General features: G+C 31.6%; 1 protein-coding gene across 1 annotated transcript in view; it reads left to right on the top strand.

The window, feature by feature from the left end:
- The window catches only part of LOC126773353 (acetylcholine receptor subunit alpha-like 2), a 28,766-nt gene extending 14,728 nt beyond the window's left edge, over positions 1–14,038 (top strand). The window contains exons 5-9 of the mRNA XM_050494246.1: positions 3,884–4,064; positions 6,526–6,679; positions 12,420–12,990; positions 13,325–13,517; positions 13,751–14,038. Of these exons, the coding sequence (XP_050350203.1) occupies positions 3,884–4,064; positions 6,526–6,679; positions 12,420–12,990; positions 13,325–13,517; positions 13,751–13,948 (1,297 nt within the window). The 3' untranslated portion in view covers positions 13,949–14,038. The remainder of the gene's footprint in view (positions 1–3,883; positions 4,065–6,525; positions 6,680–12,419; positions 12,991–13,324; positions 13,518–13,750) is intronic.
- Positions 14,039–15,247: the final 1,209 nt, after the last annotated feature.

Below are 15,247 nucleotides of genomic sequence, written 5' to 3' on the forward strand. Positions count from 1 at the left end.
ACGTTTCAGGTGTTTAAAATAAACGCGCACGTTTAAAAATCTTACACAAGCCACCAAACTTTAGCTGTGTTCTGTTTTGTTTCACTCGAAACTAAAAAGGACGTTAGTTCAAGTTTCATATTAATACAATATAGTGTTTATTTATTTCAAAATATAGTCTAAACTATGCTTCAAATATAAATCACTGACAGACCTTTTCGGTAGGATCCACATTCCCAACCGATGGTATCTTTAAAATTCAATTAAATCCTGTACAATTAAAAAGTTTTTTAAAGTTCATAATAATTTGAATAAAGAATATTCAAAAGAAAATAAATAATAAGTGAGGCTGAAATATAATTTCGTGCAGTAGTTTAATTATATTTGTTGTTTTATTAGTTGCGCAATGCCGTTTTGTCATTCCATCAAGCGTAATGCCGACGTCGATGTTCATGTTTCTAATTATAACAGGTCGAAACAAGTTAGGTAGACGGTACAATGCAATTTGGTGCTAGGTAATGTCCTAATGAATGTTCGCCAACTAAGTTCGTCGGGATGGGCTGTTATGCGCCAATTAGAAGACTCATACATACTGTTGGATACCGTCTGTTGAGCCCAATTGTTTATGGGGCGAACTGTGAAAACGTGGACCATTTGTCTTTTGACATTATCTGGTCATTTATCGTAAATCGATTTGTGTATCTAAAGTTAAGTTACTAGGGAGTATATATTTATATATATTTTTCTAAGATGTCATTTCTTAATCGTTATAATATTTAGTTTTAATTTGTATTTTTAATTGTCATAGAGTACACACTTGCTCATTAATTAAATATGTCTGCAGCACAAATTTATTATTTTGATAAAAAATGGGTACATCTTAAACTCTTGTTTGTTAAAAGCAAATAAAATACAATTATTATAGTGTTCTTTTTTAATATATTAATCGAACAATTAAATTATTACATCATTGCGTCTATATAGAAATGGTAAAAAGAAACTAAACTGATATATTAAAGCCTTCCAGTAAGTGTATTATAGAACAACCTTCATTTGTTAACTATAAAAAAATGTTTAAGATCATTTTCTTTTTGAAATCGGTTTTGATAGTTTATATTTCAGGATAAAGGTCTTTCGTATCTATCTGCCGAAGAATTATTCAATATATTTCATTGGTTAGCACATTCCATAATACATCGATTGATTTTAATTAATTATATAAAATTATTGATTCATAAATATTTAATTTTAATTACTGGTGGTAGTGCTTTGTGCAAGCTCGTCTGGGTAGGTACCACCCACTCATTAGATATTCTACCGCAAAACAGCAATACTTGATATTGTTGTGTTCCGGTTTGAAGGGTGAGTGAGCCAGTGTAATTACAGGCACTAGGGACATAAAATCTTAGTTCCCAAGGTTGGTGGCGCATTAGCTATAAGCGATGGTTGACATTTCTTACAATGCCAATGTCTAAGGGCGTTTGGTGACCACTTACCATCAGGTGGCCCATATACTCGTCCACCTTCCTATTCTATAAAAAAAATAAAAAAAAAATACGAGATGGCCCTGTGGTAAGAACGCGTGAATCTTAACCGATGATCGTGGGTTCAAACCCGGGCAAGCACCACTGAATTTTCATGTGCTTAATTTGTGATTATAATTCATCTCGTGTTTTACGGTTAAGGAAAACATCGTGAGGAAACCTGCATGTGTCTAATTTCACTGAAATTCTGCCACATGTGAATTCTACCAACCCGCATTGGAGCAGCGTGGTGGAATAAGCTCCAAGCCTTCTCCTCAAAAAGAGGAGAGTAGGCCTTTAGCCCAGCAGTGGGACATTCACAGGCTGTTACGGATTGATTCATAAAAGAAATGAACCAATATTAGGAATTCATGTATAATTTTCGGATAAAAAATATTCATACGGAACATAGTAGAAATATGTGGGTATTTTGTGAAAATAATAGTCTACTATTTTCACAAATTCTACTTGTGATATAAAAGCGACTACTTTTCACATGTATCACTGTTAAGAAACTGAAATTGAATTTGCTGAGGCACTTTACACACACGACGACTAGCGAAAATCCTTTAAGTAGAATAAGATTAATATTGTAAGGACTTTGGTGAATTATAACTTGTGTTACGAATCGTACGGTACAGTGCATTAGAAATATGAATCTTTAAAATAAATATTACATTATTTAATTCGATTCCTTATAAAAATGAAGTATATTACACTCACAAAGACAAGTTTGAATGTTGAGTCAACAGTTACGTAAACAGCCTGTGACGCCACATTGGTAACAGCGTCGGAAGTTGTAACGCTTAAAGTTAATTGATAGTAAATATCGACAAGAAAGCGCCGGAGAATGATACATCATGTTGTGTCAAAACAGAGAGGCGAACTATTAATCATGCGCTAGAATGAGAAAGCGACGCACGTGCGACCAATCTTATGCTACGCCGATTTTTCGTATGGTACAATTAAAAGAAGAGTAATCTAAAGAACGCTTGAACTACAGATGGTGAAATGGAAGTTCAACACTTTCGATTATTGATTCAACTAAGACTACTTTGATAACAAGACAACCAATTATGGTATTACTTTGAAATTATATTGAATATTAAATGTCTTGAATTTCAACGAAAGTGGTACAAAATTGCTAATTGAGTTAATTTTGATATCTACTTTGTCAATGATTATAATGGGATCTTTTATTTTTCTATCACAAATCGATAAACAGTAAGTATACTCAATAATATTAATAGTGTCACTTCTAACTCTTAATTATGCTATATATATTAAACATTTGTTTCATTATACGATTGTTGCTGTCGTAGTTTTATACAACTCATAACATTCAAGAAAAAAGGTACACTTTCACTTATCCGACTGCGAGTTTGTTTCACACGATATTTACAGCAAAATTTATAATAAGTCAAACAAAACATTTACGATTGACTTAACTATCAAGTGGTCGATTTTAAATTTTAATAAGGTAATTCACTATTAGCCAGAATACATATATATAAGTATTATATAACAGCTGTTAAGTGCACTATAACGCTAAATGTAATTACTTATGCCTCAAGTTTACGCGGCGCATGCGCCTGTTTACGTGTGAGTTGCCTTTTGACGGTTATAAAGCAACTGTTACGGACGGGAGACGATCTTGAAGATATATTATGGAATAGGTTCTCTTAACACGCGAATTTTCAAATGGCTGGATTTATACGATGGATGGGAAGCATTAGATGCTTAAGCGACATATAACCTGCCTTCCTACATAGTTTTACCATACACATATTCCTTGGGGATAAACTGTGGAGTGGATTTGATGTTGCTACTCAATCGTAGCAAATAAGCGTATTATCTCAGCTTATATTGAATATAAATATTTTTTTGTTTAATTTAACAATAAAATTACTTATTTAAATCTCTGTGATATTTTTAACGCGATGTATTTTTTAAACGCTTGTCTGAAACTTTTTTATTATAGAATAGGAAGGCGGACGTGCATATGGGCAGACGAGCACCTGATGGTAAGTAGTCACCAACGCCCTTAGACATTGGCAATGTAAGAAATGTCAAACATCGCTTACATAGCCAATCCGCCACCAACCTTGGGACCTAATATTTTATGTCCCTTGTGCCTGTAATTACACTGGCTCACTAACTGTTCAAACTGGAACAACAATACCAAGTACTGCTGTTTTGCGGTAGAATATCAGACGAGCTTGCACAAAGCCCTATCACCAAATAAAACTTATGTGACACAAAATTACAAATGGTAAAATAGAGATAGTCTGTTCGCTTTTTCCCTATTTCACAAAAAAAGGTTACAGTTTGAAATATTATATTATGTTGTTTAAGGAAACAATATTTTTGCTTGTTACTAGTGCCGACGGCGAGTACGTAGTGACAACAATGACGAAAGCTGTCCTTCACTACACCGGTAAGGTTCTTTGGACACCACCAGCTATATTCAAGTCATCATGCGAGATTGACGTCCGATACTTCCCATTCGACCAACAGACATGCTTTTTGAAGTTCGGTTCCTGGAGCTACGATGGTGATCAGGTAATTCGTAAAGTACTTTGAAGAGAAAGTTACTATAAATGAATTTTTAAATATAAAAGACTATAGATTACTACTTGAAATTACTTTATTATTATTAATTGAAATAGTTAAAACTTTTTTTTATTTTTGAATTGCCTTCATTTGTTTTGTTTTTAGTTATGTTATGACTATTATCTTTGTTCACTTTTTAATTTGGTATTGTGTGTGTATATTTTTATAATTGTTTTCTGCATATTTTATATTTATATATTATTATTTTTACCACATATTCTCAGTTCAACGTTTTTTAGCATAACAAATATCTTTCTATATATATAATGATATAGTGCTTTAAGTACGTAAAATATATTAATATATTGTTTTAATTGAGTGAAATTTCTTGGTAGATATAAGAGCTACAATGTCCGATGCTAAGTCATTTAATTCAGACAGAAACTCAGTAACTAGAAGTTATGTCCGTATTCAAGTCAACAATGCAAATAATACGAAGCTTTACGTTCAAAAGCAGACTGTTCAGTACAATGCTCGACAACTAATTGGTACAATTGTTTTTTGTAAAATGTAAAAATATAACAAATATATATACGGATTCTAATAATAGAGTCTACGTTTAGGCATCTCCCTTAACTTAATTTGTTATTAAATATTAGTTCCAGATATTGTTTTTTGGAAATAATAAGTCTCTTTATATATCATAAAGTTTTCGATATTTGTATTACAAAAGTATATGAAGATAGATAGATATTTTTATATTATAGATACCCTTCATTCTTTTAAATCAAATTTATTAAAACTATCAAAATATATAACAAGAAAATATTTTCTTTATTTGGTAAACAAACAGTACATTCATTCTTAAAACTATAATATTAACATTAGCACATACACCAATCAAGTTTCTACAGTAACAGTACAGTAACAGCCTGTTAATGTCCCACTGCTGGGCTAAGGCCTCCTCTCCCTTTTGAGGAGAAGGTTGTGGAGCTTATTCCACCACGCTGCTCCAATGCGGGTTGGTAGAATACACATGTGGCAGAATTTCAATGAAATTAGACACATGCAGGTTTCCTCACGATGTTTTCCTTCACCGTTAAGCACGAGATGAATTATAATCACAAATTAAGCACATGAAAATACAGTGGTGCTTACCCGGGTTTGAACCCACGATCATCGGATAAGATTCACGCGTTCTAACCACTGGGCCATCTCGGCTTTCATCAATCAAGTTTCTACTTATATCTAAAACATAGAGTAGAACAAATGACTGGTGGTAGAGCTTTGTGCAAGCTTATCTGGGTAAGTACCACCCACTCATCAGATATTCTTCCGCAAAACAGCAGTACTTGGTATTGTTGTGTCCCGGTTTGAATGGTGAGTGAGCCAGTGTAATTACAGGCACAAGGGACGTAACATCTTGTTCCCAAAGTTAGTGGCGCATTGGTGATGTAGGCGATGGTTAACATTTCTTACTAAGCCAATGTCTATGGGCGTTGGTGACCACTTACCATCAGGTGGCCCATATGCTCGGCCTTTGTATACTATAAAAAAAAACTTGATAAAAATAAAAATCATGAGAGATGGGGGGCGAATTAAAAAATTAATGAACTATGTTTTAATAGGCTCTAACTTCCTAAAGTTTGCGATCGATTCCGTAAATATAATCAATGGATGTTTTTATTTGAATAATATATAATATTTTTTTCATTTTACAACTTGATTATCTTTGATGGACGTAAGTCTGGTTTATTAAAACAAGTATCAGAAATTTCATTAGAAAACACGGGTCTTAAGTCTGGATCCATTATTATGGGAGCTCACCATCTTCCTTTTATATTATGTGGTTTCACCTTTGTACGAGTTTGATGTTCAACTATTTATTAGTTTTGTACTTTTGTCATACATATATGTGTGGACAAGAAGGTTATTACACGACCGTCTCCGCTATATACATATATTCTAAGTAGATACAATGTGTTTAAATTTCATCAATAAGTTTGAATGTCTTAATATTGTATTTTGTTATAAATTTATATAGATGAAAAAAATATGAAAAAACTATGAATTTATATTAATTTATTTCTTTGCATAATATTTAATTTAAATGTACATTTAAATGCTGCTTTTTACTTAATAGTATTATTTATTTAGCGAAGAAATTCAAATATTTACTCGTTACATCCATCGTCCTATACTTGTTTAGGTCCCCTTCTAATGCCTTCCCCTTCTCACCTCTTTCGTCCTACCCACTCACTTTTCATTCCATACCTATCTATACTTTGTTATATCTATCTATTTATAATCTCTATAAAGGAGTTAGTACTAAGATTTATCCGTTATAAATATAGTTCTCTCGTCCCGAAGGATGATATGTTTTTTATTTCATTAATTTTGTTTACAATTCAAAAGTCTTTGATTATAGTTAATTTTAATTTGATTTGATTTAATATTTTCTTTGTTCCAGATCGATTTAAAGCATATAAACCAAAAGAAGGGTGACATGGTGGAAGTAGGTATCGATCTTCGAGAGTATTATCCCTCGGTGGAATGGGATATCCTAGGAGTACCCGCTGAAAGGCACGAGAGATACTACCCCTGTTGTCAAGAACCGTATCCCGGTATGTTTTAATCATCTAACGCTAATTTTAGTAAAGTAATATATTTTTAAGAGACCCTTCAATAAAGACGAGTACGGCTTATTTAGATTTTATGAGCGTTTATAATTCATATAAGGAGTAACATAAAATTCATAGTATAAGACTTTTTTGCGAGTTACATTAATTCGTACGATAAGTACTCAATTGCACTCTTTATGTCCGCATAATATGATGTGATGGCAATCCGACACAATCGTTGAGAACTCAGACGTAGGACCAACGGCTGGCTTTCGGCACGGATGCTAAAATACTATAACATCTCAAACTTCGGGCTGCTACTGAGAAACTTTTTTAACTGAACCCAGGACCTCGATATTTACAGTCTTTAACTAGCCACTAGATCAACAGACAAATAAATACACACTATCTAATTTAAATAAAGTCAACAACAGAAGCTCTATAGAAAACAGTAAACAAAACAATACAATACAATTTATTATTTAAAGACTCCGATTTGTATAGCAGTGCGGCGGATAAAAGGATAACTCAAGGGTGATCGACCCGATGCTAGTATTCGCTTGCCTCCCATATACAGACGCAAGAGCTATCAAAGAAAATTAAACAAATATCACAAGTACTACGTTATTTATTCTGTTAACGTAAATTAAACAACGGTTCAAGTGATTTATCAATTGAATTCTAAATTCAAAATTGCTATATAAATCAAATCAGTACAGAGTATACTTCGATATGAAACTAAAATTAGATTATTGTAATGAATAAAATTACGACAATGTTTTTTACGGATTTATTTTAGTGATAATAAATAATTTATTATTCACCAGTGTTCATAAGAAGTGGTGGTTATAAAAAGTACCCCTTCTTCAAGATTCAAACTTGCTTCATACCAAATTTCATCAAAATCATTTCAGTGTTCTATCCGTGAGAGCGTAACGGAGTTACTTTATCATTTATAATAGAATAGATTTTCAACACGGATAAATAAATATTACTCAATGATACACTTTCATCAATAAATACAATCTAAAGGCGTATTTCTTTCAAGAAATTCGTTTTAAAAAGAATGCTCTCATGGCATTAATCGGTGGCGTTTGTATCAGTATTCACGACACGTTTTAAGTATACTTTGTGGGCATTAACGAAACAACCGCTTAACCTGTTAGACGGCGGTAGAACGCAGTAATTTAGCATAGATAAGCATTGTCGACGTGCCGCGGTATTTACGGCTTTCGAGGTGAGATTAGGCCTCTGACGTAGTGATTTGGGTTTTTTTATAGAAGGGGTACTTTTCATATATATTTTTTTGTTGTTTTAACGTTTTGTATTTTATTGATGTAAGATGTCTTGATAAGAATTTTTTATGTAATTAATCGTAACAGCTTGGTGTATTCGTGCTGAAATTAACTTAACATTTTTATAAGGAAGATACGAAATGTATATTAAATTAATTAATGTCTTCAGCCTTTGATTCTATTTAATCTACAAAAATGTACAATTAACCGAACGAGCTATCTAAGTAATTATCGATTGTTGTTCAATTAACTAAACATAATCAAATCTAAGTCAACAATATCAACACGATGTTAACTTGTGTGAAACTTCGATTACATTTAGTCACTTGTAATTGGCTGTTGATTCTCGATTACTGATTCGGTTAAAGGGTCAAAACTAATCGTTTGTACCCTTGTATTAGTCTCTATATTAAAGGTAAAACGCTTTGTATTCCTATCTATAGTATGAACGATTAGAATGTAGTATTGCCATCTATATATAGCCTATCACCACCACTTAAGCTATTTTTTTTTATACAAAATTAAATAAAGGAAATAAAAACACATTCAGTTCTGGCATAATAGGTATTATATTAAACTAACCCTGAATTTGTCCGGGTTGAACAATTATCTTTTTTACGCCAATAATTGTTACCATCAGTTAACATTATTGCAATTTTCGTAGATATCTCTAATTAATATATATATATAGCTATATTATATATATATATTATATATTATACTATATATTACTTGGCGATAATGTAGGTTTCTATAGGTAAAAAATAATTTAAAATCTATTAAGTAGATTTTGAGTTTATCCATTACAAACAAACATAGAAAAAATCTTTTCTTTTTTAATAATTATTACAGTAAATCTTAAATCTTGTAATATATAAATGAAATTATAACGGAACACAAGTTGTTATAAACATTCTATATTAACCCAAAACGGTGGATAATAACAAGTGTCTTTTTAAATATATTACAAGGGTAAAACGGTTAAAGTTTATTAATGTTTACTGACAAGATTAAATCTTTAAAAATTATGACAGAATAAAAATTAATATTTCTTTGAATATTTTCAGACACCTAATATATGATCATAACTAACAGATTGTGTTTATTACTACGTGTAAATAACTGAAGAAGTTTTACGCAAGGCAATCGTTTCATTGAATACATATGATTGAAAGGTATTAGCCACAACTAGTATAAATTGAAAAAAAATTGTACCTTCTATTTATTGAAAAAGGTATATAAACTATAATAAAACTATTTCACGAAAATGCTATCAAATTTAATAAACTGTAGACAAGTACCTAGAGTTTACGAATAATTCAAGTTGAAATGGCAAAGCACGTCTAGTACATTATAAAGGTACATTTTAGGGTATAAATATGATGCCAATTAACATCAGCTCGGTTATAATGGTGATGACCTCCTGACTGATGTCGGCCATGGCGGTCAATCTCAAAAGAGATTTCCAATTGCACAGGAAATATTATATTGCATGAGTGTTCAAATATAAGTGCACGCTCGATTTCTTCACTCTCACAATCCGATGGGACGGCAATCCGACACGACCAGAAAGAATTCAGGCGCAGGAACAGCGACTTTACACTTCCCGAAGCACGGGACTGTACACACTTCCTACTTCCAGACTCCGGGCTGCTAATGAAAATCTTCGAGAAAACCCAATAACTTTTTATTTGCACGGTGCTTAAGCCCAGGATTTCGGGGTCTTGTGGCCTTATATAGCCTCTAGACAGCGGTACTTAACCTGCGGCTCGCCGGGCTTTTGTGATTGGCCTACTTGATGTTACTTTATTTATTTAAGTATGGGAAACAAACAGTAAAATAGAATAATACAATTAATGCACATAACACATACTTATACCAAAAAAGTTTTCAACAATAAAAAAAATGAATAAAAAAAATTAAACTATAATAAATAATATTATAAAATTAAATATTAGTAAAAAAAATACAGGACAGATTCTTAAAATTAGAAACGCTTACTTCAAATTTAAACAATAAAGACATAAATTTGAACACAAATTTTCGAATTCTATATATACAATAAAGTCAATACATTTTTTTAACACAATTTACTACAGTTAACAAATTATTGCATATATTTATTTTTTTACGATTTGTTTTGTACATAAAGTGAAATCAATATCAAGAAAATATTTGTTGTACACAGGCTCGAGAATAAGAGTTCTGGTCATATTTGTTTTTGTTTTTTCTATATCTATTTATATCTATCTATCTAACATTACTCAATTGATAAGAAGAATCGATAAAATTACGGATCAAATTAAATAAAAATATTTATTTTAAACTAATCGTAATATCAAATTTTCGTTTATAGTTCATTCATATAATTGTAACAATCCTAAGACCTAAGAAAACATTACCTAAATACTTTGCTTGTGGCCCGCGACTGCACGGTTAGCACGTGTTTGTGGCCCCTATAAAGAAAAGGTTGAGTATCGCTGTTCTAGACCAACGAGGCTCCCGGCTCGGTTTTAATATATGTATATAAAAATATATATTGCTACACGAAGCCATTTTATGTGACGTTCAATGAATTTTAATACAATACCGCGTTTATTGCTATGACTGAATAAAAAATAAAGCGAAATGTGTTAAAATGATGACCGGGTTTTCATTTGTCGAGTTTTCACACTTATAGCGAGTTAATTTTTAACGGTTATAATGTTGTTGAGTGGTATTTTAATGAATTTGTAAATAATACAAATTTTCTTACGTATCAATATTTGTCAGTTATTTAGAACTTTCGGAATATGTACAACTGCACATATATAAAACTTATTTTAAACCGTTAACATATTATGCTTTATATATATAACGATTTCGCACTTAAGAAAATCAATAAAAATGTGGATGACATTGCCCCGCACTAGAGGGATTCTATTCGCTCAAATTGTAACATGAATACTTAATAAAGAGAAAATGAATGAAAATAAAATACTGGCTGTTGCTTCTCAATATATATTTGATAATGTTAAGTTCGTCCGTACAATATAAACGTTTTTTTAATTTTGATTTATGTATTATTAACCCAAGGAACAGTGTGTTTGTCTCAACGCGATAAACTCAAAAACTACCGAACGGTTTTTCACACGGTTTTCTCAGTGAACGGAGTGATTCATGGAGAAGGCTTAGGTAAGTAATCTAATGGCTGAAATATGATGATAACTGTCGGAAAAAAAACATGATGACTGGCAGCTTTACTGACGTGTGCCACGTAAACCATTAGACTTATACACTCTACTAGGTGGTAGGGCTTTGTGCCCATTTTGGTAGGTACCACCCACTCTACATATACTCTACCGCTAAACAGCACTAGTATCGTTCCGGTTTGTACGGTGAGTGAGCCAGTGTAAATACAGGCACAAGGGAAACGCAAACGCGTACAGGGTAACCTTGAAAACGAAGATTCCTTCGTTTTCAAGGTTAGTGGCGCCTTGGTGATGTAAGAAATGGTTAATATCTGTATACGCTTTATAATTTAAAAGATTCCTCATATCATATCATAACTCATTGGGAAAGAAACGATGACCCGAACCATTTTAAATAAAAAAATAGTATTATACATTTTATTGTAAACCGAATAATCGATGAGAAAAAAATCCCGCTGAGTTCTTTACGCCGGTTCTTTTCTGGTCTGAGGTATTTATTTCTCAACCTTTTGAGATCAATCAATCAGAAAATATAACGCTTCTAATTATATTTAATAAATATGATGATCGAAAAACAAATACATAAGCTAACGTTTAAATAATTTATCATTGTAAACTGCAAATACCTCCCTACAATCATTCCTTCAATATTCTTCGTAACAAATTCAATTTAAAAGTCCAATCAACAGAAATTGTTTATACTAATTGTTCTAGTTCGTATTCAAATTGCTTCTGCATCGTCTAAGTGATTGGCGACTCGAATTGGGACGGGACCGAAGCAATTTGAATGTTCTGCCGTCTGCTGTTTGGTACACAAATGTAATTCATCTCGGTAGTGTTTATTATTTAATCTGGTTCCTTGCCTTCGATGATAATTCAATTAATTTCGTCATAGTGTATAAAAATAAAATTAAAAACGAATCGAATCGAAAAATCGAATCGAATTTTTTTTTTCCATTAAGGAATAAAAATAAAATACACGAACAAATTATTTTATAAATGTTTTTATACAATCTAAATTGTCCTATACTCAATTTTAGAAGAAATAAAAGTTTTAAAAAATTCTAAGAAATAAACATTGATGAAAAAATATAGAAATTGTTTATTAACAATTAATACTCGATTAACCTAGCTTGAAAGCGATTTTTAGTATAAAGTAAATTATATTTATGTTACATGAACTGTAGTCAAATTGAGATTATTATTTTAAAATAGGAAATTTAGTAATCACAAATTAATTACCGAATATTGTTTCAGATATCTTCTTTAATATAACGCTAAGGAGAAAAACACTATTCTACACGGTCAACCTGATCGTACCTTGTGTCGGTATATCGTATCTGTCCGTTCTCGTATTTTACTTACCCGCCGATTCTGGAGAGAAAATTGCTCTCAGTATCTCCATTCTTCTCTCACAGACGATGTTCTTCCTTCTAATCTCAGAAATTATTCCGTCGACATCTCTTGCATTACCTCTCCTGGGAAAATATTTACTATTCACGATGCTGTTAGTAGGACTGTCTGTGGTAATAACGATCTTCATATTAAATGTCCACTATCGTAAACCAAGCACCCATAAAATGGCGCCCTGGGTGAGGAAATTCTTTATAACAAAACTACCAAAGTTATTGCTTATGAGAGTCCCAAAAGACCTGTTGAGGGATCTTGCAGCGCAGAAGATAGCAGGTCGAAGCATGAAGAAGAATAAGTTCAAGGATGCTTTAGCTGCTGCTGAACAGACAAACTCTAACGCTTCAAGCCCCGATTCTCTGCGTCATCATTTACCAGGTGGTTGTAATGGACTACATTCAACAACAGCAACAAACAGGTATACTTTTATATAAACGTGTACTCCAATATATAGGCATAACTTTGAATGCAATGCGTATTTGCTATTAGTTGCAAATATTCATGTTTTTATTTAAAAAATGTTAACAAAATATAATTAATTTTAAAAATACCAACAATATTTTTTGTCAAGCGAATTGGAACATTCATTAACATTCAATGGTATCTTCTTCGCTTTTGCTTAAAACTTTAAATGTTTCATTCAGTTGTTTGTAAATATAAAATATAATTATGAAAGTTAAAACACATAAACATACTATTTAATTCCTTAGTTTCACACCGTATCGTTCTATTGTATCTTATACATTCTTTAGATTCAGCGGTCTGGTTGGAGCTCTCGGTAGTCTTGGCGCTGGATACAATGGGCTCCCTTCCGTTATGTCTGGCTTAGACGACTCACTCAGCGATATCACTCCACGAAAGAAGTACCCATTTGAACTAGAAAAAGCCATCCACAACGTAATGTTTATTCAACATCACATGCAAAGGCAAGACGAGTTTAACGCGGTGAGTTTCGCTTAAAAGTGAGAAATGAAATTGCGATTGGTTTATACACGGCTAAAGTAAAATGACAAAAATCAAATTCGTCAATGGATATCCTAATAATTACATTTATGATATTTCTTTGTACGTTTTTAATATAAAACAACCGTTAAATGATCTAAATATGGTTTTATCGAAAATTATCGGACAACCTTGGAAAAGTTAATGATGCTTATTTTGTTATTTAACACCAACAGGAAGATCAGGATTGGGGTTTCGTCGCGATGGTCCTCGATAGACTATTCCTCTGGATTTTCACCATCGCCTCTATAGTTGGAACATTTGCAATACTCTGTGAAGCGCCCTCGCTATACGATGACACAAAACCCATCGACATGGTTTTGTCTTCCGTAGCCCAGCAGCAGTTCTTACCAGTCGATAGTGGAGATTCTTAAATAATAATCAAAAATAACGCAAGGATTATCACATCAAGGGTGAAAAATAGCTGCAGGCTTTACCAAAATGTATTGTAATCTAAGATCGCTTAGTTATAATTACAACTTTTACTGGACAGTAACAGTAGTTTCAAACTAAACTAAGCCTGTCTATTTTCCGGTTACTATATTCAAAAAAAAAAAATCGTTTACTAACTGACGGTAAAATCGTCTACGAGACGTAATTGAGAAGATATCGTTGGCTTGGTAATTACCAATCAGAAGGCACAAACGGCTGAATTCGTTTAAGATATATTCAATTTATCATTAATTAATATATGTAAGCGAAACTAAGCGTTTTTTTGGATATGGTATCCGACCTTTTACCAATAATATGTCGTATAATTATATTTATAATAAGTATACAATCATATAAGCTCATTCGACGTTATTGTAGTAGCCAAAATAGGCTGTGATTTTTATTATTATTATTTTGTCATTATTTAATAAGCCACAAATATCGTAATGAAATATAGTAATTATAATATTGCTAATTCTCATTAATTATAGGTAATCTCTTAGTTGAGATGATAATGAGATTTGATAATCATAGTAAATAGTACCTAACTTAAATCTTGGATTAAGATCAATATTACAAATGATATTATCATATTAATAAATAAATATGAATGTCTATATGCTTATCCCCTATATGTTTCAAAGATTGTGATGAAACTTTGGTGAGATATTCCGCGAATATTCTTTTTATTTTCGTCCTTCAATATAAACATTTTATTTAGACCTGTATTAAAGGTACTGTATTACAATTTCGTTATTTTTTTTAATTGTAATCGTCAAATATTTTACGAAGATCTTAAAATAAAATCTTAAATAGTAAAATGTTACTTTCATTTAAATGTTTAATGTATTTCATAACGAAAAGTATATATAGAACTGAAATAATTTACTGTATAGCAAAGGTTTATTTCAAGTCCGCGTGTGATATTTCATGATTGTTGTCGTGATAAAATCAAACTATATTCCTTTTAGCTAGTAATATATTAGTGTCAAACTATATTCAAATCAGTCGATAATATACATAATGGCTGTGCCAATGTCAAAAGATCTTTTATTAGATAAGTTTAATATGTAAGAATGAAAATTCGCTCAATAATATCGTTTTAATTTCGATGTGAATCAAATGAAACTTTATATTAAAATAAGAAAAACTTTACTGCCAAATAATATATATTAATAAGCGATATAATAAACATTGTATTTGAAATGGCATATGTAGTTTTTCTTTAATGGCAATTTATA

This window comes from Nymphalis io, chromosome 14 (genome assembly GCF_905147045.1).
Source record: "Nymphalis io chromosome 14, ilAglIoxx1.1, whole genome shotgun sequence".
In the NCBI taxonomy this organism is placed as follows: Eukaryota; Metazoa; Arthropoda; class Insecta; order Lepidoptera; family Nymphalidae; genus Nymphalis; species Nymphalis io.